The 26,782-nt window shown below is 64.4% G+C and overlaps 1 protein-coding gene across 2 annotated transcripts in view; it reads left to right on the top strand.

Annotated features, from left to right (window-relative positions):
* Positions 1–9,339: 9,339 nt before the first annotated feature.
* The window catches only part of FBLN1 (fibulin 1), a 53,453-nt gene continuing 36,010 nt past the window's right edge, over positions 9,340–26,782 (top strand). Inside the window, exons 1-4 of one of the 2 annotated variants that reach the window (XM_045575083.1) lie at positions 9,340–9,559; positions 17,605–17,710; positions 22,349–22,481; positions 24,132–24,303. In XM_045575083.1, the coding sequence (XP_045431039.1) occupies positions 9,490–9,559; positions 17,605–17,710; positions 22,349–22,481; positions 24,132–24,303 (481 nt within the window). In that variant the 5' untranslated portion in view covers positions 9,340–9,489. The remainder of the gene's footprint in view (positions 9,560–17,604; positions 17,711–22,348; positions 22,482–24,131; positions 24,304–26,782) is intronic. The other variant, XM_045575084.1, reaches the window with a different exon arrangement.

Raw genomic sequence — 26,782 nt, 5'->3', positions numbered from 1 at the left:
GAAAGGTCCCAGGTTCGATTCTGGTCAGGGGCATCAAGGGCATGTACCTTGGTTGCGGGCACATTCCCAGTGAGGGGTGTGCAGGAGGCAGCTGATCGATGTTTCTCTCTCATCGATGTTTCTAGCTCTTTATCCCTCTCCCTTCTTCTCTGTAAAAAAAATCAATAAAACATATATATATATATATATGTTATTTTTTTTAATCTTTTTTTAAGGTGGGTGGCACCATCCTCGTGGTTTTGCTTCCTTTTATGTGATCACTGTGAGGTTTACCGCATTTCCACAAACGTCACTCTGGAAACCCGGGCCTGCAGAGCGGTGTCAGGTCCTGGTTGAGGGGCTACTGGCCCCTACTCCCCACTGTGCACCCTGAGTCACCCCCGTGATGCCCTGCTCTCGAGAGAGTCCCACACCCGGGCTGGCCCGCCCGGCCCGCCTCCCTCCTCGCTGAGGTCTTACACGGGAGGTTTAACCCGGACCCAGGCCAGCCTCCCGGCCACTCCGTGCTTCAGCGGGCTGAACGCCAGACGTGGAGCTCGGAGGCCGGGAGGGGAGCAGGCCTGACCTCAAACCTGCCCCCACGGCGTCAGGGCCGTGGGAGGCCTCCGAGCGGGTCTGCATTGAGCCTGGCGTCCCCGGTGTGAGCCCACGGCGGCTTCGGGAGCCAGGCCGCTGCTGGAGGGACACGCGTGTGGCCGGGCAGGCCGTGATCTGATCAGACACGTGCACGGGGCAGGCCTGCAGCATTCCCCACGCGTGACCGGGACACCCTGTGTGGGTGCACACAGGACCAAGGCGCTCCTTCCCAGGCGAGCCCAGCTGGGGCCCGAGTGGAAAGGGGGCCTGGCTGAGAGAGAGAGAGAGAGAGAGAGAGACGTGCGAGAGCCGGGGAGAGGGCCCGCAGGGACCAGACGGGCTGACGGGAGGGGAGGCCAGCAGCCGACGTGCCCACAGACCACCCAGCCGGGCCCGAGGGCGGGAGAGGTGTCGGTGATGGGAACACGAGAGCAGGGAATGTGGTCCCGCTGAAGTCAGCCTCGTAAACCGAAACCCAAGACACGGCCGCCCTCCCCGGCTCAGGGGCACCTGTGCTGAGAGACCCCCGCTCCCCCCGCCCCCCGATCCAGCCCCAGAACGAGGCCCAGAGCAGGCGAGGGACCGGCCTACGGTCCCCGCCGGAGCAGAGGCTTCTGAGGGCTGAGCTCAGCCACCAGGAGAGCCAGGGGCCACCCAGGAGGCGAGGCCCTGGCTCCGTGCGCACAGGGAGGCCTGGTCAGGCTCCTTCGGGTGCTCACGCCGGCCTGACCGCACCGCAGGCCCCCGTCCTGCCCGCTCCTTTCCTGCCGCCGGGCGCACTCCCACGGCCACACGGAGAGACCAGCTCCCGCGGCCCTCGGCCTCCCTGGCACCGGCCGGCCGGTGTCGTCTCCCCGACTCTGAGCTCCTGGAGGGTCTGCCACCTGCAAGTCTCTTCCCTGCTTTGGGACACGGTTTTCTCTCGTCTGTAGAACGGGGCCACGTGAGGCCCAGAGCCACGGGGCACCCCATAGACTCCCGGTGCCGCGCTGTGGGCGGAGGGCGGCCCCCAAACCCCAGTCCGGGAGGCCCGGCCCGCTCCCCGCGAAGCACAGCAGACGCTTCGTCAGGCTCCCAGCGACGCAGACTTTCCTAAAACATGACTCAACGCGAAAGACTGCGAGCTCCTCCTACAAAACACCGCCCCGGGGCCTCCCTGCCCGCCTGCGCTTCACAGGGCGGGCGGCTCCCGCCGCCTCAGGGCTGGACCGAGGGGCCTTTGGCCGCTGGGAGAGCCCGGTCCATCCAGGAGGCCGGTGGCTGAGCGACTGAGCGACTGAGCGAGGCGCCCCGGGAGCCGCACCTGCCCTCTGACCCGCTCGCCCCACTCCGGGACCCGGTCCTAAAGGAATGGCCCCAGTGGAGGGGCTCAGGACGAACACACGGTCCGGGCAGCGTTTCCTCTGAGGACCCTGAGCGCACACCCTCTCCCGGCTGCGCAGAGGCCCCCCGCCGCTGGGTGATTTATCGGCCCCGGAGCAGCTCCTGGCCGGATGTCAGGGACGAAGTCGGGATGCTGTGGGCCCTGCGTCAGGCTGTGTGACGCTGCACGTGTAATACCGCGACTCGGCGGCCACGGCTGCAGCTACGGCCGAGGACCGGGTGACGGCACCTCGCTCTCCCTCCCCCGTCGGCTCTCCGCACCTGGTTACGGCTAAAAGCGGGTCAGACGCCCCACGGTGGGAACAAAGGGACGACGGCCGGTTGTACAAACGCGCTCTGTGCGGCCTTGGTTAGATCCTTTTCCCTGTACGAGCCAGTGAGGCTGGCAGAGAGCAAAACACACGCAGGCGGAAAGGTCAGACCTTCCCCTCCCCACGGACTCTGCCTTCTCCCACCCGCTCCGCTCCGCGCAGTTTGTGTTTGACCAGCGCTGGTCTTCGGCGACGCTGCGCCTCGCTCTCGTTGTTAGTTTGTGGGGGAAACAAGCACCTCTGAGGCCACAGCCGTCGTGTTTACGGATGTGAGGCGAGACGGGACATTCCGCCCAGGGCCGGGCCTTCTGGCTCCTCCGCGTCCCTCCGCGTCGTACGCTAGCTGCTGTGTTGCCACGGGCCTGCGTGTCTCCGTCATAAATCTCCGGGCGATACATGGAATTGTACACACAGCACCCATGGCCGTGCACAGAGTCTGGAGAATCTTCTAGCTTTCCCGTCTCCCAGCATTCACAGCTGAAGAGAACGGATGCTCCATTCACTTACAATAAGAAATAGAAAGCGCTTAGGACTAAATAAGATGCAAAAGGTCTGTACTTTATTTTTAAAAATCTATTTGCCCTAGCTGGTGTGGCTCAGTGGATAGAGCGTCAGCTTGTGGAGTGAAGGGTCCACGGTTCCATTCTGGTCAAGGGCACATACCCGGATTGCAGGCTCGATCCCCAGTAGGGGGAGTGCAGGAGGCAACCGATCCATGATTCTCTTTCATCATTGATCTTTCTGCCTCTGACAGTCTCCCGTACGCCGGGGCCCTCAGCTGTGAGCACCGGAAACCGCTCTGCAGCACGTAATCGGCAAGAAGCGTCCTGAAATGGCGTTGGGCAGCCGGGAGCGAACTCGGGAACACTGCAGACCAGGCCTGGACCTGGGCTAGCACAGGGGTGTCTGGAGGAGCCAGGGCCACAGCCCAACTCAGGCCACAAAGCCATCTGGTGGTACCACTGCCACGTGCCACGTGCCACTCAACACCGATGCCACGGCTTGCTCGGCCGCCAGCACAGACCCCGGGAATCCCACGTGTTGGCTGCCGTTGCTTCTAACCAGCAGCAAACCGATTCGCCACCGGCCCTGCCTCGGGCGGTCACCGCTCCCTCTCCGCAGCCTGCGGCCAGCGCCCGGGGGCCGGCCAGCGCCAGGGGGTGGAGGAGGGAGACTCTGGATTCGGGGAGGCTCCCAGGCGGGAATTCTTCACACAGAGCGGGAAAACGGGGAGCCGCTCACTGTCCGTGTCGGCTGTCCCCCGGCCTCCTTCCCGCACGCTGGGCGGACACCGGAGGGAAGGGAGCGAACGGGAGCCCAGACACACGTGGCCGTCCCCGCCCCGGGCTCGGGCAGCGTCTCCGGAACCAGAGCAGAGGGCTCTCCTTCCGTCAAAACAGCGTGACTCTCCCTTCAGCTATGCGACCGTTTCTTCTCCTCACCCAGGAGCGCCAATGCTTTCCCTAAAAAAAAAAAAAAAAAGGGTGTGTGTGTTTAATTGATTTCAGAGAGGGAGGAGGGGACAGGGAGAGAGGGAGAGACACATCCATGACGAGAGAATCATGGATCGGCTGCCTCCTGCACGCCCCACGCTGGGGATCCAGCCCGTGACCTGGGCCTGCGCCCTCGACTGGGAATGGAACCCTGATCTCCTGGTTCATGGGTCGGACGCTCCGCCCCGGAGCCACGCCAGACAGACGGTGCTTTTCACCTTTTTGTCAGCCACGTTTGCCGTGCCCACGGGACTCAGGACAGCCGAGCCGTGTGCCCTCCCCGGGTCAGCTCCACCCACGGCCGCCCCTGTGGGGAGTGGAGGGGGCTGGCTCTCAGCCCTGGGCCAGCTCTGGGGCCGGCAGAGGGCAGGGCCCGGGGACACCTGGGTGCCGGGAACGGCTGGCTCTGCCCTCCCTAAGCCAGGCTCCTCCGAGGGGGTGTGCGAGCCCTGCGCTTGTCACTGCACCGCCCGCCCGCACTCCACGAGGACAGCTGCCACCACAGGGGCGGGGACTGCCCTTCCCCCTGGCAGCCCAGAGCCCCGGGGCTGAGGGACGCCAGCTCCTTAACAAAGAGAGAGAGGGCCCTGGCACAGGCAGCCGGCTGGGTGTCCGGGAGCCGTGGCAGGCCTGGGGCTGCCCGGTGAGCCGGGGGTGTGGGTGGCACGGGCCAGGGCAGCCCCTGCCCCGAGGACCACCCACGGCGCCGCAGCCGCACACCGAGCCCGCAGGAAGCCCGCCCCCCAGGCGGTGGCACCACAGCCATTTGTCTTCTGGGGAAAAACAGGCCCCGGAGCCAAGAGCCAGCCTTCACACAGACAGAGGCTGCTTGTCCGGAGGCCGGCGGGGCCCCGGGGAGAGGGGCAGCTGGGCTGTCACGCGGGACGTGACGGACGGCCTCCTGCTCGGAAATGAAGCCGAGGCCCGGGGGGTCCCCTGGCCCCGACCGGGGTGCAGAGGGCGGGGGCCTCTCTGAGCATCAGTCCGCCTCTGCACACGCAGGCAGAGGGGCCTCGAGGCTCAGACTGCCACGCAGAGCTGCCGAGGCGCGGAGCCGGGGGACCCTTGCACCCAGGGAATCAGAGCACGATTCACCTTTGGCTGACAAGAGAGTCAGGGTCAAGTTTGGGCGCAGGAGCCCTCTCCCTCCCTCAGCCTTCTGGTCCACATATTCCTCCCGTCTCAACTGCTCCCCAGAAAAGAAGACATGAAAGAGAAAACGAAAAATTTCACCAAACAACACCCACTGCCATTTAGTTCCTTTTGATCTTTTTATTTTTATTTTTTAAAATATATTTTATTGATTTTCTTTAAAATATATTTTATTGATTTTTTACAGAGAGGAAGGGAGAGAGATAGAGAGCTAGAAACGTTGATGAGAGAGAAACATTGACCAGCTGCCTCTTGCACACCCCCTACCGGAAATGTGCCCGCAACCAACGTACATGCCCCTGCCCGGAATCGAACCTGGGACCTTTCAGTCCGCAGACGGACGCTCTATGACTGAGCCAAACCGGTTTCGGCTTTTATTGATTTTTTACAGAGAGGAAGAGAGAGGGATAGAGTTAGAAACATCAATGAGAGAGAATTATCAATCAGCTGCCTCTTGCACACCCCCTATTGGGGATGTGCCCGCAACCACTGTACATGCCCTTGACTGGAATTGAACCTGGGACCTTTCAGTCCGCACACCGATGCTCTATCCACTGAGCCAAACCGGTTTTGGCTGATTTTTTGTTTTTTAATATATTTTTTATAGATTTTTTTACAGAGAGGAATGGAGAGGGATAGTTAGAAACATCGATGAAAGAGAAACATCGATCAGCTGCCTCCTACACACCACCTACTGGGGATGTGCTCGCAACCCAGGTACATGCCCCTGACCGGAATCGAACCTGGGACCCCTCAGTCCGCAGACCGACGCTCTACCACTGAGCCAAACCAGTCAGGGTCCTCCTGACCTTTAGTTACAGGAATACGGCTCCTACCGTGACCGCTGTGTGGACCCGTGCACTCATGTGCCGTTTTGTTTTCCTCTTTTCTTTCTGTTATTTTTCTTTCCGCGACATCAGGTCACGAAGGTCATATTTCTACTTCGGCCTCCTACTCTGTCTTTTCCACAAGGGCCCCATCGCACGGACCGCAACCGGCCATGGCTGGAGCGGCTTTTTGTCTTCTGTTTGCATTTCCCCTGCGATAAACAGTGCTGCTGTTATGGAAACACACGAGTGCAGGTCACGAGAGAATCACAGAGACGGCGAGGCAACCGCTCACAGGCGCGTGGGGAGCGCGCGGGCCGCCTGGGCGGCGATTAACGAGGCGCTGGAGCCCCGAGACGCCTTTCCTTTGCCCGTGAAACGGCCCAGATTAACCGGGACGCGGCCGGGAGCCGGGGGAAGGCGAGGGCCGCCCGCCAGCGCGGCGGGCCAGTCCTGGGCAGCGGTTCTCCGGGCGCAGCCACGCCGGGCGGAGCGGAGCTGGGCGCCTGAGCCAGAGCCGGAGCCGCAGCCCGGGGCCGCAGAGCCCGCCTGCGCACAGCTCTGGTGCGGTCCCCGGGCCAGGCGTGCAAGGCCGCCTCCTCACGGACGGGGGACGTGCCTGCCGTGGGGTCCCTGACGAACAGAGCCCCCACAGGCGCCCGGGACCGGGAGACCCACGTCCTGGACTCAAACCCCAGGTCCGCCCGTCGTGAGAGTCTGCCCGTGACCTCGCCTCTCTGAGCCCCGGTTCCTCCCCTGAGAGGGTCACAGGCCTCCGGGAGCCGCGTGCGTGCGGAGGACATAAGGTCTGAGCGCCTCCCGCTCCCTCTCGGACATGCCGGCCTCCTCACTGGCCAAAAGCACAGCTGACAGCCGGCACAGACAGTCTGTCTCCATCCCACAGCCAGCTGCCCGCAGGGCCTCACCCCCCTGGGACCCTAGGCCACACCCCACCCCGTCACAACGGCCCGCGCTGCCCGGGGCCTCTGCCACCCTCCCCTTCGCAGATGCTGTTCCCTCTGCCAGGAAGCCCTTCCCGCCCTTCTGCTCGCCTTCAGGGGCCAGGCGGGGCCTCCTCTTTGGGAAGCGCCTCCCCCCAGGAGGCAGGTAGCAGGGCGCCCCAGAGGGAGCCCCGAGGTTCTGAGGCTCCTGTGGGGAGAGGAGCTGTTTGTCTTTGGCTTTGGCGGCTGTTTTGTTAATCCTCACTCGAGGGTATTTTTCCATGGAATGTTCGGAGAAAGTGGAAGGGAGAGAAGGAGGGGGAAAGAGAGAGAGAAACATTGATGTGGGAGAGGTACATGAGTTGGTTGCCTCCCTCCACCGGGGCAGGGATCAAACCTGGAAACCAGGGCGTGCCCGTGACCAGCAATCTAACCTGTGGCCCTTCCGTGCGCGGGGCGACGCTCTAACCACTTGGCTGCACTAGCCAGGACTTGCCTTTGATTTTTAAATCTAACATGCATCCAGGAAAGGGCACTGCGCTTCCCGGGTTTCGGGTTCGATCTCCAGTGTGGGGCATGCAGGAGGCAGCCGATCCATGATTCTCTCTTCACTGACGTTTCTATCTCTCCTCCCTTCCTCTCTGAAATCAATAAAAATGTATTTTAAAAAAATAAAAAGAAGAGGGATAGCCCTAGCCGGTGTGGCTCAGTGGATAGAGCGTCAGCCTCTGGACTGAAGGGTCCTGGGTTCGATTCCGGTCAAGGGCATGTACCTTAGTTGCGGGCACATCCCTAGCAGGGGGTGTGCAAGAGGCAGCTAATCGGTGATTCTCTCTCATCGATATTTCTAACTCTATCCATCTCTCTTCCTCTCTGTAAAAAATCAATAAAATATATTTAAAGAAGAAGAAGAAGAAGAAGAAGAAGAAGAAGAAGAAGAAGAAGGGGGACATACCATATGTGAACAGCTTGATACATTCTCAATGGTAACCAACAGCCAGAGTTAAAAAGGACAGACCCTAGCTCCTCCTCTCCCCAGCTTCCTTATGCAGGTCAACCCAGCCACGGCCACACTGCGCTGGCGTGGCACCTGTCTGTCCTCAGAGACGGAATTCCACTGGGAGTTCTTTCTCGCGGGCTGTGCGGTGACACGGAGCCTGAGGGCCACGCTGAGGCTGTGCGGGGGGAGGAGCTGTGGCTCCAGAGCCGTGGGCGCTCCGCGGTGCGTGCCGTGAGCCACCGAGGCCCCGGAAAAAGCCACTGCACCCGCGGGGGCTGTCCAGTGCCGGGTGCGAGGGGAGGCCTCGGGGAAGGCAGTGGGGGGGGGGGGGACAGCAGCAGCGGAGTGAGTGTCTGGCGCGACGTCTGGGTCCCAGGCGGGTCCAGGCGGGTCCACAGGTGGCGGAGGGTGGGTCTCACCTGCCTGTGGGGGGAAGCCGGCTGAGGTCGGGGTGCGCCTGGGGACACAGCCTCGCTCCAGCGTGGTTTGGGGCGTTCCTGTCACACCCCAGCTCAGGCCTGACAGCCCTGGACACAGTGACTCCATGTTGGAGCCTCCGAGGTGTCCAGGAGGCCGCCCCGCTCTCGCTCTGCGCAGTGTCACTGCCTGTTTTCCTCCTTAATTTGTTTTCACTGATGTCAGAGAGGAAGGGAGCGGGAGAGACATCAATGAGGAGAGAGAGAGTCACGGCTGGGCTGCCTCCTGCACACCCTCCACTGGGGATGGAGCCCACCACCCGGGCCTGTGCCCTGACCGGAATCGGACCGGAAGGCTGAGGCTCTGTCCACTGAGCACAGGGCCGGCTGCCTCACCCCACCCCGCCCCGCCCTCCCGCCTCCACCCCACCGCCTGACGCTGGGCCGGGGGACACAGTGTGAGCGCCTGGGACAGGCCCTGCCCTCCTGCACTCGCCGCCTCTCTCCGGCCGGGGACCCACACATTGGGGGGGGGGGGGGGCTCCTGTGGGACACACCCCTCACTCCGCACCTTCACTGCACTCCTTTCCTGTTTGTGTGTTTTTAAATAAATCTGTGCATGGCCTCACAGACGTCACCCCCGGAGGCTGCAGCCGTGGATTCCTACCCAAAGCAGTGGCCCTCCTGGGTGCCAGGCAGGCTGCTCCCTCACCAATGCAGCCCTTTTCCCGCGGGCGGGGCTCCCCCCGGCTCCTGGGGGTGTGCCAGCCAGTCTGCCTGCCTCTCCGGGCACCGTCCCACCGTCCGTCCAGGGAGCACCTGGGGCCCCGCCCTGCAGACCTGGGGCGATCAGACCTGGGGCGATCAGACCTGGGGCGATCAGACCTGGGGGCGATGGCACAGGGGCCGGGGGCGGGAACCAGCAGACACAGACGGGGTGCGTGAGGACCTGTCCTGCCCTGCGGGGAGCCCCCAGGGAACACCGCCCCTATCCCCTCCCCAAAGGGCGCCTCCACCCGGGACCCGCCCTTCCCACCAGCCCCGGTGCTGACCTTCGACCGGAGGGTGGGGGCTGCACCGGGGCGGGGGGGCCTCCTCAGTGCGTCCCCCCTTGGCCCTCCGGGAGGAAGTTTGGGGTCCTCGCCCCTCCAGCAGGGCCCGCGCCCCTGGGCACCGGTGGGGGTGCGGGGGGAGGAGGGGCCGCCCGCAGCCCCGCCCCGCCCGCCTCCTCGGGGCGGGATAATTGAACGGCGGCTCCGGGCAGGAGGCTCCGGGAGGAGTGAGGACCGCGCCGTCCTGTCCCCGCACCGTCTCCACCCCCTGCGTCCCCGCGCTCAGTCCCCGCTCAGTCCCCGCGCCGCCCGAGCCCGCGCCTCCGCCCGCCGGCCCCATGGAGCGCCCGGCCCCGCGGCCGCTGCTGCCGCTGCTCGCCGGCCTCTGGCTGCTGGCCGCCGCCGCAGGTAGGAGGGGGGCCGGGAGCGCCCCTCGTGAGTGTCCCCCAACTCAGCCCGCGCCCTGGGCGGTTCCGGAGCTGCCGGCGCCCAGCTGGTGCGCCCTGCGCGGTGCCCTGCGCGGTGCCCTGCGCGGTGCCCGGGCCCCTCCCTCCCCACACTCACCCCAGCTCTTCCCCACACCCAGCTGTCTGAGGGGCACCCCCTCCCGCAGGCCAGCTGGCACCCACAACGCCCACCCTGTGCCAGTGCCACCCACCGGCCGGCTCGGAGCGGGTGGGGAGAGGAGGCCCAGCGGGTTGCCCGCGCCCTGGCTCCCTGGGTGCCAAGCTCTCGGGGCTGGAGGGCACGAGGCATATCTTGGGCACTGCGCCCGCCTCCACCAGCTGAGGGCGGTTGTACCCAGTTTGCTGATGAGAACACTGAGCCGGAGGTGGAGAACAGGGACATGTCCAACTGACGAAACCTGTGTGTGTGTGGGTGAGGGGGGTAGAGGTGACGGGGGTGGGGGTGGGGGTGGGTGGAGGTGACAGGGGGTGGGGGGCGGGTGGAGGTGACAGAAGGGGCCTGAAGACGTCAGAGAGGAAGGGCGATCGGGGGTGTCAGGGTGACAGCTGTGTGTGGGGGAACCCCCGCCCGCCCTCCCTGGGCACCGCCCCAGACGGAGGCTCTGCCAGCTCCCTCTCAGCCCGGCTGGCACCTGATGCCAAGCCCACGCGACGCCCGTGGGTGGCGTCTCCAGCAGCAGGCCCCTGGCTCAGAGGCCCCCAGGGCGGGCACCCTAGGGATGGGAGCGCGCTGCGGTGCCCTCATCTCTCCTGGATTCCTCTAGGCCTCGCTCCTGAGGGTAGGGGTGGGGGTGGGGAACCACCCATCAGAGCCATGACCTCTGACCTCTCTACTGAGTTATCAGTGATCAGCCAGGCCTGCCTCCCAGCAGCTTGTTCCCGGAGCCAGGCCCAGGCCGTCCCCGCCCCCCACCCCGGACCAGGCCCTTATCTCGGGCTCGGACCCAGGCCCCTTATCTCGGGGGCTGAGCTGTGGGGCTCTGGGGGCCGCCCCAGCCCTCCCGAGTCAGAGGCCACCGAGTCCCAGAGTCCTCACTTCTGAGTGTGCCGAGTTCCTTGTAACTCTCAGGTGACCGCCCTGTCCTAGGTCAAAGGTCATTGGCCCCAGCTGTGCTGGCCTGGGGCGCAGGGAGGGCTGGAGGGGGGACGCTTGGCAGGAGTGTCTTGGCTCACTAACTGTCCGACCTTCGACCTCTGGGAGCGCTGGCTGCTGGGCACCAGCTCCGCCCTGGGCGTGAACTGGGCAGCTGCGGGGGAGATGGCGCAGGAGGAGCCAGGCAGAGCCGTCCGGTCAGGGGCCTCTCGGAGGAGCCGGGCGGGCAGGCGTGCGCGGCAGGCGGGCAGGCGGGCAGGCGGGCAGGCGGGCGTCCGGGACCGCCGGCTGCAGTGATGCACACCGGGCGGGGCTCGGATTGGGGGCCCCGGGAGCCTCCAGTGGGAGGGGGAGGGGCCTGAGGCGCCTGTGTTACAGGCGAGGCCCCGCCTCCACCGCCGCGCCCCTGCTGCGGTGCCCGGGCACCCCCGCGGCCTGGCCGTGCCCGTGCGGAGGGCACAGGCTCTGAGGCTGGGGTGGCACAGTGGCCCTGACCTCCGTGGGCAGGGAGCCCTCTCCGTGGCCCCCATGAGGACCCCTGGCTGCTGCCGCTGTGCCCCGGGGGGCGGGGGGCTCTGTGTTTAGAGGTGTGCGCTGGCTGGGGGACAGGGGGCACTGGGCGGCCGGGGACCGGGCCCCATTCCTCTCTGAAGCTGCAATCGCGGAGCTGGGGGGGTCCCGGGGCCTGGGAGGGGCAGGTGACACTGTCCACGCCCCCCCTCCCTTCTCCCCCCCCCCCCCCCCCAGCCCAGAGCAGTTTAAAAGCAATCGCAGGCAAAGCCAGCAGGTCTGAGTCCTTTTGCCCATCTGCTGAGACTCATGGGTGACCTGGCCACATGACAAAGGTCATGCCCAAGGGCACGAGACTACCTCCCTCCCCCTCCCCCCCCCCCGCTCCTCCTCGTGGGGATTTTCCCAGAGAGAGTGGGTGGGAGGGAGGGGAGGGGGGGGCTGTGCTTTTTCCAAGACTTTCCTGGCCTTTGGCCCCACTGATTACAGAGCAGGTCCTTAATCAGCGCCGGGAAGGAGAACAAAGGAGCAGGGCCTGGCTCCACACACGGGGCGGCCCCTGCTGATCCTGGACGGCTCCCGGGGGGGGGGGGGTGGCGAGCGGGCCGTGGGTGCCCCAGGAGCACCGAGTGCATGGAGAGGAGACGGGGCCTGTGGGGCAGCCCAGGATCTCTGCTGTGAGGCTCACAGCTCCAAGCACGCCCCTCCCGGCACTGCCCGGCCTCCCCAGCTGGGGACTCCGGTTGGGGGAGGGCATGGCTCCCCTGTCCGGGTGCTGGCGGGCACCACGGGGCGGTTTGGAGGTTTTCTCTGGTTCACGGAGAGGAAGGAAACTAGAGTCACAGGCAGCCTGGGCAGGAGGGGACGGGGGTGCCGCCCGCCTGGGGCCGCGTTATTATTCCGCTGTGTGGTCCCCTTTCCTGGGAGGGGAGCGTCCTGCCCCCCAGCTGGCTCTGACGGCGCTCACACTGACCTTCTCCAGCCATGAAAAGAGGCCCACGGGCCACTGAACTGGCAGCTGTCAATGCCACAGCCACACAAAGCCCCCCTGTCGCTAAATACCCACCGAGGACCAGCTCTGTGCCAGACGCCATCCTAGGTCTAGGGCCGTGGTCAGCAAACTGCAGCTCGCAAGCCACCTGCAGCTCTTTGGCCCCTTGAGTGTGGCTCTTCCACAAAACACCACGGCCTGGGCCAGTCTGTGTTGAAGAAGTGGCGTTAGAAGAAGTTTAAGTTTAAACAGTGGCTCTCCAAAGAAATGTTCATCGTTGAGCTGTTGGTATTTGGCTCTGTGGACGGATGAGTTTGCCGACCACTGGTCTAGAGCACATGTGTCAAACACAAGGCCCGCGGGCCAAATCCGTCCCGCCAGGCCTTGCAATGTGGCCCGCACCGCGCTGTCATCACTGCACTCCGCTGCGTTTCCATCACAATGACAGTTTATGACTGTTCAGTAAACCATTCGGCCCGCGATTTAGGCTGGATTTTAGATTTTGGCCCCTTCTCTGATTGAGTTCGACACCCCTAGTCTAGAGGATGAGCAGGGGAGAGGCCAGGCCTGGCCCTTCCTCCCAGGGGCGCATCCAGATAATTACAAATCCAGTCTAACTGGCTTGTCAGGGAGGACTTCCTGGAGGAAGCAGCCTGCCAGCGGGGGTGTGGGGAGCAGAGGCAGTGGCTGGGTTGGTGGGTAGAGGCGGGAGGAGGGTGCTCCAGGCAGAGGGGATGGCATGGACAAAGGCCCAGAGTGGAGAGAGAGAGAGCGTGGGACTCCCGGAAGCTTCCAGAAGCTCTCCCCCTCCTGAAGCCCAGGGAGCACTCAGTGCTGAGGGCGGCACCAGCAGCCCCTTCCTTCAAGGCGTTGGGTGAGCGATGGGTGCGGGCAGCTTTGCCGGTGAGGTTTTATGGAGCCAGTTCTCCTCGGGGCAGTTACTTTGCCAGTCAGTGTGTTTCGTACAATGAGAGCTTTTCCAGCCCTGACCGGTGTGGCTCAGTGGATAGAGCGTCAGCCTGCGAACTGAAAGGTCCCAGGTTTGATTCCGGTCAAGGGCATGTACCTTGGTTGCGGGCACATCCCCAGTGGGAGGTGTGCAGGAGGCAGCTGACCGATGTCTCATTGATGTTTCCAGCTCTCTACCCCTCTCCCTTCCTCTCTGTGAAGAACCAATACATTATATATGTATAAAAAGAAAGCTTTTGCTTTTGCAAAACAGTGAACTATCAGAGTTTCATGAACAAGTGCTCTTGTGGGTGGTATGGCTTCTGGTCATGATCAGCAGTGTGGCCGCAGAATGCAGTGCGGGGAGGGCACCCGTTTTGTCGTTTTTCTGGGACCCGAGACCCCGGGGGGAGCTCAGAGGAGAGGGGGTGCGGCTGGAGGCTAAGTCATCAGTCCCACGACACTCGGTGCCGCAGGTAGGGGGCCAGGGCTGGCGTCTTCTGGCCGCCACTCCCCCCCCGGCCCGCCTCCTCCACCCCCAGGGGCCTCGGCCGTCCGAGGTCCTGCACTCCAGGGGCTGGAGACAGCCACTCTCAGGGTGACGGGAGAGAGCCTGCCCTCCCCACGCCCTCTGCTCCCGGTTCCTGGGACACGGAGGGACCGTGCTCCGTGCGGGGATGCCAGACAGCCTCGGCGGTCACCCGTGGGCTCTCGGCGCCGCCGGAAGCAGGAGCACGGCCTCTCCTTGTCACAGGCCCCGACACCGAGGCCCAGCGTGTCACACAGCTTCCCGGCCACCGCGAGGCGAAAACAGGGACCAGGACACGGGACCTGGGCTCCTGAGCCGTGGCTGACAGCACGTGGTCCCACCGGCCGGGGGGCTGCCTGCGGCAGCTGGCCTGGCGGGTCTCCCAGGGTGGCGGCACCTGCCGGTCCTGTGCTGGTGGGAGGGCGGCTGGCGGGGCATCCAGCCCGGCACTGGGCTCGGCCTGCCTCTCCTCAGTGTGGCCTGGGGCGGCCCTCCTCGCTGCCGCTTGGGGCGGACCAAGCCCCCCACCCTCACCCCAAGGACCCGGAGGCTGCAGTGTGCCTCCTGGGCACGTGGCCTCCTGGGCACGTGGGCCTCCTGGGCACGTGGCCTCCTGGGCACGTGGACCTCCCGGGCATGGGCCTCCTGGGCACGTGGGCCTCCTGGGCACGTGGCTTCATGGGCATGTGGGCCTCCCGGGCATGTGGCTTCATGGGCATGTGGGCCTCCCAGGCACGTGGCTTCATGGGCACGTGGGCTTCCCGGGCATGTGGCTTCATGGGCATGTGGGCCTCCCAGGCACGTGGCTTCATGGGCACGTGGGCCTCCCGGGCATGTGGCTTCATGGGCATGTGGGCCTCCCAGGCACGTGGCTTCATGGGCACGTGGGCTTCCCGGGCACGTGGCTTCATGGGCATATGGGCCTCCCGGGCATGTGGCTTCATGGGCATATGGGCCTCCCGGGCACGTGGCTTCCTGAGCACGTGGGCCTCCCGGGCATGTGGCCTCCCGGGCACGTGGCTTCCTGGGCACGTGGGCCTCCCGGGCACGTGGCTTCATGGGCATATGGGCCTCCCGGGCATGTGGCTTCCTGAGCACGTGGGCCTCCCGGGCACGTGGCCTCCCGGGCATGTGGCTTCCTGGGCACGTGGGCCTCCCGGGCACGTGGCCTCCCGGCACATGGACCTCCCGGGCATGTGGCCCCCCGGGCACGTGGGCTGCTGGCTCTGGAACTGCCCACGGGTAGAGTCACCCTTTCCTGGCGCCTCCGTGGAGAGGGTGCGCTTGGCCGTCAGGGTCCGGGTGCAGCAGGGCCGGCCCAGCTCCTGATGCAGACGCCCGGGTGTTGCTCAGGTCTTGTTCCTGCTCGTTCCTGGGGACGGGCCCCGGCCCTTTGCCCTGAGAGGAGGGGCTGGGACGTGTGCTGTGCGCGACGGCCAGCTCCCGGCCACTCCGCGGGGACACCATCGGGCAGGGTGGAGGCCGGGTCCTGGTTCGCGGCAAAGACCCCAGAACCAGCCTCGGGGCCCAGGGGCCCGGGTTCGTGGCGGCAGGAGGAGCACTTGGGGGGATGACTCCTCTCTCGGGATTCGACACGGAAGACCAGCGGCCCGGGGGAGCGGAGGGAGCAGAGGGAGCGGAGCGGGGGCGGCCAGGGGCTGAAGCGTCGGTGAGACCGTGGGCTGCACGGGAGCACCGGGCCTCACGCAGGGAGGAGTCCCTGGCCTGCGTGTGGGTGGGTCCCAGGGAGACGAGAAGCAGAGGGAGGCCCCGGGCCAACAGGCCCTGGCGGAGCGGCAGGGGGGCCGGTGAGGAGTGGGCAGATCTACTGGCGGGAGAATGGGCAGGACATGCCGAGGGGCTGGGTGTGGGGGTGCGGAGGGGGAGGAAGGGTTCAGGCTGACCCCGCTGTTTTGGCCTGAGCGCTGGTGGGTGGTGGCCACTGGTTGCGTTTCAGGCCTCCGCCGGGAAGGGCTGGGCGGGTGGGCTCATCAGAGCTTCGTGGGGACCCTCAGCGTGGGGACCCCCGTGGGGACCCCCGTGGGGACCCCCCCGGAGCTGTGCTGCTCTCATGCGTGCTGACTCTTCTCTGTGCTGGACCCCGTCTGCCTGGGGCAGGTGCCGGCTCCCGGGTGCGAGGGCCCCGCGCCTCCGACCCCTGCCCCCTCCTGGGTGCCCTCACGTTAGGCCTGCGAGGGATGAAGACGCACCAGGCACAGCCAGCGCTGATGGCCCCGCGTCTCCCTGGCCGGGCTCCCCGTCTCCGCTGCGTCCCTCCCCCTCCGAGCCTGGGGCTGTGAACGGACGGGAGCCGGGCAGCGCGGGGGGTGGGGCGCGGGAAGGCCCAGGCTGGCCCGCCGGCCGCCCAGGCTCTGCATGCCGCCCGGTTCTGTTCGGTTAGGCTTTCCCGTCGGCATCTCTGGGTGTGGTGCCCCGTTGCCTCTCAGGCCTCCTGGCTGTGTGGTGCTGGCACCGGGGGGGCCCTCTGGCTTTTGGCTGCCGCTTTAGACAGTGCTCCGTGGGGCAGCGGGGGCCGGAGCCCGCAGGACACGCCCTCTGGACACACGGGTGCAGCCACTGGCCCAAACCCAGCCTGGCCTGGAGGTCCGAGCTGGAGCCGAAACCCCCCAGGCGCTGGCCGTGGTCTCCGGGTCTCCTCCACCCGAGGGACCAGCCGTGGCGTGGACCGCAGGGGGTCCCGGCCAGGGCTCCCGGGGCTGTGCCTCCTGCTAAGCCCAGGAATGACCCTCCTCCGGGGCCACCCGAGGGCCGGGCCTCAGAGGACAAATGGGCCCCTGGCAGTTCTTGCCCCTCGTCTCTCAGAGCCCGGGGCCCCCTGACCGCACAGGCTGCGGTGCCAACTGCTCCCCCGCTCCTCCCCGCACGGTGGGGGCGGTGGCCCGAGGGGGCGCAGAGCCGGGCTGGGGGCCCGAGAGCCCTGTCCCATCGCCGCCAAGTCCTGGTCCAGCCGTGAGGGCCGTCCTCCATTGTCCCACATTTTGGCACCAGCCCCGCTGGGCCCCCATCTCTCCCCTCCTCCATTCTGCACCAGCCATGTTTCCTGGCACGGACCATCTCTGGCCTGGAGGGGGCCAGTCGTGGGCGGCTCAGTCAGGCCTCTGTCAGCGGCACCCGTCCTCCTCGCCCTCTGGCCGTGGAGCCAGGGCCCCCGCCCGGGCAGGTCCCTGTCTGCGTGTCCAGCGTGTGGGCGGGGCCCTCAGAGCCGGGTTCGGGAGGTCCTAGTTGGGGTTTAGGCCTTTCAGGGAGGGAGTGGGGGGGGGGGTGCTTCTGGCCGGGGGTCCAGTGTGTTTCTAGTATGAGTTGTCGAGTGACTAAAGAAATGGACATGGCCCTGCTGGTGTGGCTCAGTGGTTGGCACGTCCTGTGAATGCAGAGGTCACCAGTTCGATTCCCAGTCAGGGTGCATGCCTGGCTTGTGGGCTCAGTCCCCAGTAGGAAGCGTGCAGGAGGCAGCGGTCAATGATTCTCTCTTCTCAATGTTTCTCTCTCTCTCCCTTTCCCTTCCTCTCTCTAAAAATCAGAGGAAAAAGAAGAAAAAAAAGAAAAAAAAATAGCCCTAGCCGGTTTGGCTCTGGACAGAGCTTTGGCCTGTGGACTGAAGGATTCTGGTTTTGATTCTGGTTAAGGGCACTTGCTTGAGTTTCGGGCTCAATCTCCAGTGGGGGGCATGCAGGAGGCAGCCGATCCACGGTGCTGTCATCATTGATGTTTCCATCCCTCTCTCCCTCTCCCTCCCTCTCTGACACCAATAAAAATATATTTAAAAAGAGAGAGACATGGACGTGCCACGGCGTCTCAGAGCAGCTGGTGCTGGCGTGGGGACTGGAGGAGCCTCCGGGGGGCGCTGTGGGGGCCGCACGGGGTGGGGGTCTTCACCAGCCCCTCTCCCCGCAGCGCGCGCAGATGTCCCCCTGGAGGCCTGCTGTGCGGACGGACACCGCACGGCCACACAGCACCGGGACTGCTCGCTGCCCTACGCCTCCGAGTCCCAGGAGTGCAGGTGCGTCCTGGGGAGGAGCCCACCGCCCCCGCCCGCCCCCGCCCGCCCCCGCCCGCCCCCCCCCGCCCGACGGCCTCGCTGCCCCCTGCACCCTGTGGTGTGTGTGTGTGTGTGTTTGTGTGTGTGTGGTGTATGTCTGTCAGGGTGAGGGTGTGTGTGTGTGTTGGGTGGGGAGGTGTGTGTGTGTGTGTGTGTGGTGTGTGTGTTGGGGTGAGTGTGTGTTGGGGTGAGTGTGTGTGTGTGTTGGGGTGAGGGTATGTGTGTGGTGTGTGTGTGTGTGTGTGTGTGTCAGGGTGAGGGTGTGTGTGTGTCAGGGTGAGGATGTGTGTGTGTCAGGGTGAGGGTGTGTGTCTGTCAGGGTGTGTGTGTGTGTATGAGTGTCGGGTGAGGGTATGGTGTGTGTGTGTGTGTCAGGGTGAGGGTGTGGTGTGTGTGTCTGTCTGTTGGGGTGAGGGTGTGTGTGTGTGTCTGTCTGTCGGGGTGAGGGTGTGTGTGTGTGTCTGTCGGGGTGAGGGTGTGTGTGTGTGTCTGTCTGTCGGGGTGTGTGTGTCTGTCAGGGTGTGGTGAGGGTGTGGGTGTGTGTGAGGGTGTGTGTGTGTCTGTCTGTCGGGGTGAGGGTGTGTGTGTGTGTCTGTCTGTCGGGGTGAGGGTGTGGGTGTGGGTGTGTCTGTCGGGGTGAGGGTGTGTGTGTGTGTGTGTGTGTGTGTGTGTGTCTGTCGGGGTGAGGGTGTGTGTGTGTGTGTGTCTGTCGGGTGAGGGTGTGTGTGTGTGTGTGTGTGTGTCTGTCTGTCGGGGTGAGGGTGTGTGTGTGTGTGTGTGTCTGTCTGTCGGGGTGAGGGTGTGTGTGTGTGTCTGTCGGGGTGTGTGTGTCTGTCTGTCGGGGTGAGGGTGTGTGTGTGTGTCTGTCTGTCGGGGTGAGGGTGTGTGTGTGTGTCTGTCTGTCGGGGTGAGGGTGTGTGTGTCTGTCTGTCGGGGTGAGGGTGTGTGTGTGTGTGTGTCTGTCTGTCGGGGTGAGGGTGTGTGTGTCTGTCTGTTGGGGTGAGGGTGTGTGTGTGTGTCTATCTGTCGGGGTGAGGGTGTGTGTGTGTGTCTGTCTGTCGGGGTGAGGGTGTGTGTGTGTGTCTGTCTGTCGGGGTGAGGGTGTGTGTGTGTGTGTGTCTGTTGGGGTGAGGGTGTGTGTGTGTGTCTGTCTGTCGGGGTGAGGGTGTGTGTGTGTGTCTGTCTGTCGGGGTGAGGGTGTGTGTGTCTGTTGGGGTGAGGGTGTGTGTGTGTGTGTCTGTCGGGGTGAGGGTGTGGGTGTGGGTGTGTCTGTCGGGGTGAGGGTGTGTGTGTGTGTGTGTGTCTGTCTGTCGGGGTGAGGGTGTGTGTGTGTGTGTGTCTGTCGGGGTGAGGGTGTGTGTGTGTGTCTGTCTGTCGGGGTGAGGGTGTGTGTGTGTGTCTGTCTGTCGGGGTGAGGGTGTGTGTGTGTGTGTGTGTGTGTGTGTCTGTCGGGGTGAGGGTGTGTGTGTGTGTCTGTCTGTCGGGGTGAGGGTGTGTGTGTGTGTGTGTCTGTCTGTCGGGGTGAGGGTGTGTGTGTGTGTCTGTCTGTCGGGGTGAGGGTGTGTGTGTGTGTGTGTCTGTCTGTCGGGGTGAGGGTGTGTGTGTGTGTGTCTGTCGGGGTGAGGGTGTGTGTGTGTGTGTGTGTGTCTGTCGGGGTGAGGGTGTGTGTGTGTGTGTGTGTGTCTGTCGGGGTGAGGGTGTGGGTGTGGGTGTGTCTGTCGGGGTGAGGGTGTGTGTGTGTGTCTGTCTGTCGGGGTGAGGGTGTGTGTGTGTGTCTGTCGGGGTGAGGGTGTGTGTCTGTCTGTCGGGGTGAGGGTGTGTGTGTGTGTGTCTGTCGGGGTGAGGGTGAGGGTGTGTGTGTGTGTGTGTGTGTCTGTCGGGGTGAGGGTGTGTGTGTGTGTGTGTGTGTGTGTCTGTCGGGGTGAGGGTGTGGGTGTGGGTGTCTGTCTGTCGGGGTGAGGGTGTGTGTGTGTGTGTGTGTGTCTGTCTGTCGGGGTGAGGGTGTGGGTGTGGGTGTCTGTCTGTCGGGGTGAGGGTGTGTGTGTGTGTGTGTGTGTGTCTGTCTGTCGGGGTGAGGGTGTGGGTGTGTGTGTGTGTGTCTGTCGGGGTGAGGGTGAGGGTGTGTGTGTGTGTGTGTGTGTGTCTGTCGGGGTGAGGGTGTGTGTGTGTGTGTGTGTGTCTGTCGGGGTGAGGGTGTGGGTGTGGGTGTCTGTCTGTCGGGGTGAGGGTGTGTGTGTGTGTGTGTCTGTCTGTCGGGGTGAGGGTGTGGGTGTGTGTGTGTGTGTCTGTCGGGGTGAGGGTGAGGGTGTGTGTGTGTGTGTGTGTGTCTGTCGGGGTGAGGGTGTGTGTGTGTGTGTGTGTGTGTGTGTGTGTCTGTCGGGGTGAGGGTGTGGGTGTGGGTGTCTGTCTGTCGGGGTGAGGGTGTGTGTGTGTGTGTGTGTGTCTGTCTGTCGGGGTGAGGGTGTGGGTGTGTGTGTGTGTGTCTGTCGGGGTGAGGGTGAGGGTGTGTGTGTGTGTGTGTGTGTGTCTGTCGGGGTGAGGGTGTGTGTGTGTGTGTGTGTGTGTCTGTCGGGGTGAGGGGTGTGGGTGTGGGTGTCTGTCTGTCGGGGTGAGGGTGTGTGTGTGTGTGTGTCTGTCTGTCGGGGTGAGGGTGTGTGTGTGTGTGTGTGTCTGTCTGTCGGGGTGAGGGTGAGGGTGTGTGTGTGTGTGTGTGTGTGTCTGTCGGGGTGAGGGTGTGTGTGTGTGTGTGTGTGTGTCTGTCGGGGTGAGGGTGTGGGTGTGGGTGTCTGTCTGTCGGGGTGAGGGTGTGTGTGTGTGTGTGTGTGTCTGTCGGGGTGAGGGTGTGGGTGTGGGTGTGTCTGTCGGGGTGAGGGTGTGTGTGTGTGTCTGTCTGTCGGGGTGAGGGTGTGTGTGTGTGTCTGTCGGGGTGAGGGTGTGTGTGTGTGTGTGTCTGTCTGTCGGGGTGAGGGTGTGTGTGTGTGTCTGTCTGTCGGGGTGAGGGTGTGTGTGTGTGTGGGGGTGAGGGTGTGTGTGTGTGTGTCTGTCTGTCGGGGTGAGGGTGTGTGTGTGTGTGTGTCTGTCTGTCGGGGTGAGGGTGTGTGTGTGTGTGTCTGTCTGTCGGGGTGAGGGTGGGGGGGTGTGTGTGTGTCTGTCGGGGTGAGGGTGTGTGTGTGTGTGTGTCTGTCTGTCGGGGTGAGGGTGTGTGTGTGTGTCTGTCTGTCGGGGTGAGGGTGTGGGTGTGGGTGTGTCTGTCGGGGTGAGGGTGTGTGTGTGTGTCTGTCTGTCGGGGTGAGGGTGTGTGTGTGTGTCTGTCGGGGTGAGGGTGTGTGTGTGTGTCTGTCGGGGTGAGGGTGTGTGTGTGTGTCTGTCTGTCGGGTGAGGGTGTGTGTGTGTGTCTGTCTGTCGGGTGAGGGTGTGTGTGTGTGTCTGTCTGTCGGGGTGAGGGTGTGTGTGTGTGTCTGTCTGTCGGGGTGAGGGTGTGTGTCTGTCTGTCGGGGTGAGGGTGTGTGTGTGTGTCTGTCTGTCGGGGTGAGGGTGTGGGTGTGTGTGTCTGTCGGGGTGAGGGTGTGTGTGTGTGTGTCTGTCTGTCGGGGTGAGGGTGTGTGTGTGTGTGTGTGTGTCTGTCTGTCGGGGTGAGGGTGTGGGTGTGTGTGTCTGTCGGGGTGAGGGTGTGTGTGTGTGTGTCTGTCTGTCGGGTGAGGGTGTGTGTGTGTGTCTGTCTGTCGGGGTGAGGGTGTGTGTGTGTGTCTGTCTGTCGGGGTGAGGGTGTGGGTGTGTGTGTCTGTCGGGGTGAGGGTGTGTGTGTGTGTGTGTGTGTCTGTCGGGGTGAGGGTGTGGGTGTGGGTGTGTCTGTCGGGGTGAGGGTGTGTGTGTGTGTCTGTCTGTCGGGGTGAGGGTGTGTGTGTGTCTGTCTGTCGGGGTGAGGGTGAGGGTGAGGGTGTGTCTGTCTGTCGGGGTGAGGGTGTGTGTGTGTGTCTGTCTGTCGGGGTGAGGGTGTGTGTGTGTGTGTGTGTCTGTCTGTCGGGGTGAGGGTGTGTGTGTGTCTGTCTGTCGGGGTGAGGGTGTGTGTGGGTGTGTCTGTCTGTCGGGGTGAGGGTGAGGGTGTGTGTGACTGTCTGTCGGGGTGAGGGTGTGTGTGTGTCTGTCTGTCGGGGTGAGGGTGAGGGTGAGGGTGAGGGTGAGGGTGTGGGTGAGGGTGTGTGTGTGTGTCTGTCTGTCGGGGTGAGGGTGAGGGTGAGGGTGGGGGTGTGGGTGAGGGTGTGTGTGTGTCTGTCTGTCGGGGTGAGGGTGTGGGTGTGTGTGTGTCTGTCGGGGTGAGGGTGTGTGTGTGTGTCTGTCGGGGTGTGGTGAGGGTGTGTGTGTGTGTGTCTGTCTGTCTGTCGGGGTGAGGGTGTGTGTGTGTCTGTCGGGGTGTGGTGAGGGTGTGTGTGTGTGTGTGTCTGTCTGTCGGGGTGAGGGTGTGTGTGTGTGTGTGTCTGTCGGGGTGAGGGTGTGTGTGTGTGTGTGTGTCTGTCTGTCGGGGTGAGGGTGAGGGTGAGGGTGTGGGTGAGGGTGAGGGTGGGGGAGCCCCGGCAGAGCAGTCCAGCGCCCTCTTGGCAGGATGGTGCGGGAGCAGTGCTGCCACAGCCAGCTGGAGGAGCTGCACTGCGCCACGGGCATCAACCTGGCCAACGAGCAGGACGGCTGCGTGGTGCCCGCCGCCAACGGCAGCCTGGAGGCCGTGTTTGTGAAGGTGAGCCTCCGCCCGCGGGCCCCCGCTGGGCGCCGTGCCGTCAGCGGAGGCCGGGCACCCCACACCCCCGCCGCGGCCCCCTCTGGAGCAGCAGGGACCGCCCGGGAGGGAGGGCCCAGCCCGGCTCCCGGCAGCGGTTGGGGGGACCGGCTTGCCCTGAGGACTAGTCCTGGGCCTTCAGGCAGAGGCCGGGGTCACCGGGGCTCCGGGCCTTCAGAACCTCCTCTCAGTTCTAGGCCGTCCCCTCACCCCCCCCCCCACGGGATCCTCAAGCTTCTGTCCCTCCAGCTTATGGCCCAGCGCCCTAACGGCCCCCAGGCGGCCTCCGATAATGTGACCTTCGTAACCACCGGAAGAGGATACTGAGGGTCACAGAGGACCACATTCCAAAGGCTTCTCAGCCCCCGGAGGGCTGGTGAGGCAGAGCGGGAAGGGGTCCCTCAGGCCCAGAGGGCTGGCGCTGAGCGGACACTCAGCTGGGCGTGGACGTGGAGACCTCCCGGGCTGCAGGCCGGAAGGGGCACCTCTGCCTGGGCTGGGCGCTCCATAGACGAATGCTGCCCAGGCTGCCCCCGCCCTCCCCGCTCCCGAGGGTGGGGCCCAGGCTGGCCCTGAGCTGGGCTGGGGAGTTGCTGGCCAGGGGGCACGGCTGGAGTGCCCGGGGAGGAACTGAGTGCCCTGGAAAAGGCATTTCCTGCTCCCCGCTAGGAGGGAGGGGTGGGGAGCCAGCTGGAAATGGGGCCTGCGCCCGCGGGGAGCTGTGTGGGCCGCTGCACACGGACTGGGCCGGCGCCCCTCTGTCCGCCCAGCCTGTCGGCCCCGCGCGCTTTCCTGGGCGGAGGCTCTGTGTGAGGGAGGCGGGGGTGCGGTCTGGCCGGGCCCTCCCGGGGCAGGGCCGTCTGCCTGGCAGATGGAGGCAGCTCGCTGTGTCCCCAGACGGAAAGGGAGGTCCAAAGAGAGCATGGAACATTCTAGCGGGAGCGGAACAGGCCGGCTGGCGGATGAGGGATGTGTGTTTCTGGGAGGGTGATTGACGCGGCACCAGGTGGAGGAGGGGCCGCCCGTCTGCGGGGCCCCCCCCGCCCCCCCCCCCCCCCCCCCCCCCCGCTGTGGAGGCCCCGCCCCTCCTGGAGGCCCCGCCCGCCCCTCGTGGGCCTCTGGAAAGGGGCTCCTCTGGAAGTGAAGACTGAGGGGCCCTCCCTCCGTCAGGGGCCTTGTCCCCGGGCTCAGGTGTGACTCTGGCGACTCTGCCTCTCCCCTGACGCTTGTTTGGGTTCCTGGGCTTTTCAAATGAGTTGCTTCCTGCCCCCCCCCCCCCCCCCCCCGGGAGACGTGCACATTCCCGCTCCGGCCCCAGCTCCGGCCCAGGGGAGATCTCAGACCCTCAGGAGCTGCGGGAGCCCCGTGTGACCTCTCCCTGGAGGCGTGGGGCCAGGGAAGCAGCCTGGGTGCAGCCCCGTGAGGGTCCCTTTCAGGAGGGGGCCCGGGAGATGTCTGGGCTCGGCCTGCCTCACTGTCTGCTGCCACTTAGAAGAGGTGGTCAGCACGTGCCCTGCAGCCCGGGAGGGGCATGGGAACGGGAGGGGGGGCACCAGAGGCCGAGAGGACTCGGTGTGGGGTCTGACTGCTCCTCCGTCCCGCCCTTTGCAGAGGTGCTGCCACTGCTGCCTGCTGGGCCGGGCGGCCCAGGCCCAGGGCCAGAGCTGCGAGTACAACCTCATGGTCGGCTACCAGTGCGGCCTGGTCTTCCGGGCCTGCTGCGTCAAGGGCCAGGAGGCCCCGGACGTGGCCCCCGCAGACAACGGGCACCTCCAGGACCCAGGTAACGACCCCTGCCCTCGCCCCGCCAGGGCCGCCAGACGAACAGGCGGGGGTGCGTGTGTGCGTGCGCAGAGGAGAGCGAGGGAGAGGCTGAGTCACTGCCGGATTGCCCCGCTCGGCGTGGGCGCGGGCGGTGCCGGTGCAGGGGGGCCGAAGGCAGGCACCCGGAGCGCCGCTGGCCATGCAGCTCAGGTCCGAAGGCTGCCGGCCGGCAGAATTCCCTCTTGTGGGGGAGGCTAGGCGTCCCCTATGTCCTTCACCTGATGAGACCAGGCCCGCCCACGTGACAGAGAGCCATCTGCTTTACTGAACGTCTGCCCGTTTGAATGCCAGTCTCATCTGGAAACACCGGCACGGTGTTTGACCACATACCTGGTGTCACGGCCCCACCGAGCTGACACATACAATGAAACGTCACTGTAGGCTGGGTCCGAGCACACTTCTCCGGTGCCTGTGACTCCGCGGCAGACAGATTAGGTTGTCCGAGCCGGATCATGTTTGTTTCCTCCTCTGAGACCCCCTGCCCTGCCCTGGAGCAAGACGGCGGGCTTGGTTTTTAGTCTCTTTTTCTGTAAGTTCACTGTTGGTGTATAGAAAGGCTGTAGATTTCTTGGGGTTATTTTTGTATCCTGCTTCATTGCCAAATTCATTTATTAAGTCTATTAGTTTTTTGATGGAGTCTTTTGGGTTTTTTATGTACAATGTCATGTCATCTGCAAATAAGGACAACTTTATTTCTTCTTTTCCAATTTGGATGCCTTTTATTTCCTCTTCTTATCTAATTGCAATGGCTAGTACTTCCAGTACTATGTCAAACAGGAGTGGTGAGAGTGGGCATCCCTGTCTTGTTCCTGTTCTTAGAGGGAATGGTTTTAGTTTTAAGACGGAGGGCTTGAGATCGGGTTCATGTCCCTGTCCTAACCTGCATTTTCAGCAAACTGCTTTCTCTGGTCTCAGTTTCCTCATCTGTGAAATGGGGACAACGACAGCCCCGCTCCCTGAGGCTGCTGGGAGGAGGAAAAGGGAGAATGTGCCTGCCCGGCTCCATACACATTGGCTGTCACAGATCTCCCGGCCCCTCCAGCAGCCCGGGGCAGGGGGAGTGGCCGGCCTGGCTCTTGTTTCCCGGGTGAGGACCTGATGCTCAGGGTCACGTGGCCGACAGGCAGAGGAGCAAGGACTGGCCTCTCCCTCCATCTGGACGCGATGGACAGGCCGGGGTGCCACTGGCCAATAGGCTGTGCTCTTTCAAATGACAGACACGCACTCGGTGGAGGGCCAGTGAGCAGGGAGCAGCTGTGAGGGGGCTCCCTGCCCCATGCCCACCGGTTCTGTCTCTCCGCCGGCCATCCGTCCCGGCCAGGCAAGCCCTGCTGCCTCCGCCTGGAGCTGCCTGATCTCTTCCTGATGCAGTGATTTCCCGGGAGGCGAATGCCCAGACCGGCTTCCTTCTCACCCTGAGCCCCCTCCCCCGGGCCCCAGTGAGAAGTGGGAGAGGCAGGAAGGAGGGAGGAAAGAGGACTCAGCCCAAGGACGCTGACTGGGTCACCCATCGCTGGGCTTTCGGAGCCTGCGGCCCGGGTGCTGGGAGACAGGCCTGTCTTCCATTCTTACGGGGCAGCGGGTTCCTCTCTCCTCGCTGCCCGGGGCTGATCTCCTCGTAAAGACAGACCGCATTCCAGCCGCTCCCTGGCTTTTGAAATCAGAGAGGACTTTTTCCTTTAAACCGGAACCCTTCCTGGGGGGGAGGGGGGGATTCCTCTGGCCTCTGGGGAGGCTGTTGTTGGTCTGAGTCTCGTTTCGATAAACATCTCCGGCTCTGCTGCTGCCCCAGACGGCCCCCGTCTCTGCGCTCAGCGCCGGCCCCAGAGCAGACGCTCAGAGCCCTCATTGCCTGAATCGAGGGGGAGGCGGGTGCTGCCCCCGGTGGAGCTTTGCAGGCGGACGGCCGTAGAGGAGTCTCCATGTCCGGGACGGCAGTAACCGCGCCCGGCGTGTCTCCCTGTCTGTGTCGTGCCCACACCCCCTCTTTATGAGGCGCAGTCGTTGGATTGGGGCCCACCCCAGCGACCTCATCCTCCTTGGTCATCGCAGAGACCCTTCCCCAGGGAGTCCGCTCGGGCGGGTTAGGGCTCCGGCCCCGGGGCACCGTCCCCGCAGCAGTGGGCCGAGGTGCCTTTGCTGGATGTCCCAGTCATTTGGACAGCGTGACAGGCGGCGAGCTCAGCGGGAGGCCCAGGCCCTCGGCCCATGCTGCTTCTGGGGACAGCTCTGCTGGAGATCTGGTCGCCTGTTTGGCCAAATCTGAGCGCCATTCCCTCTCTCTCTCTCTCTTTAAATATATATTTATTGATTTCAGAGAGGAAGGAAGAGGGAGAGAGAGAAAGGAACATCAATGATGGGAGAGAATTATTGATTGGCTGCCTCCTGCACGCCCCCCACTGGGGATTGAGCCTGCAACCTGAGCATGTGTCCCTGAC

This window comes from Pipistrellus kuhlii, unplaced genomic scaffold (genome assembly GCF_014108245.1).
Source record: "Pipistrellus kuhlii isolate mPipKuh1 unplaced genomic scaffold, mPipKuh1.p scaffold_m20_p_64, whole genome shotgun sequence".
NCBI classification, from domain to species: domain Eukaryota; kingdom Metazoa; phylum Chordata; class Mammalia; order Chiroptera; family Vespertilionidae; genus Pipistrellus; species Pipistrellus kuhlii.
The sequence above is the reverse complement of the archived record's forward strand: the minus strand, read 5'-3'. Positions and strand labels throughout refer to the sequence as shown.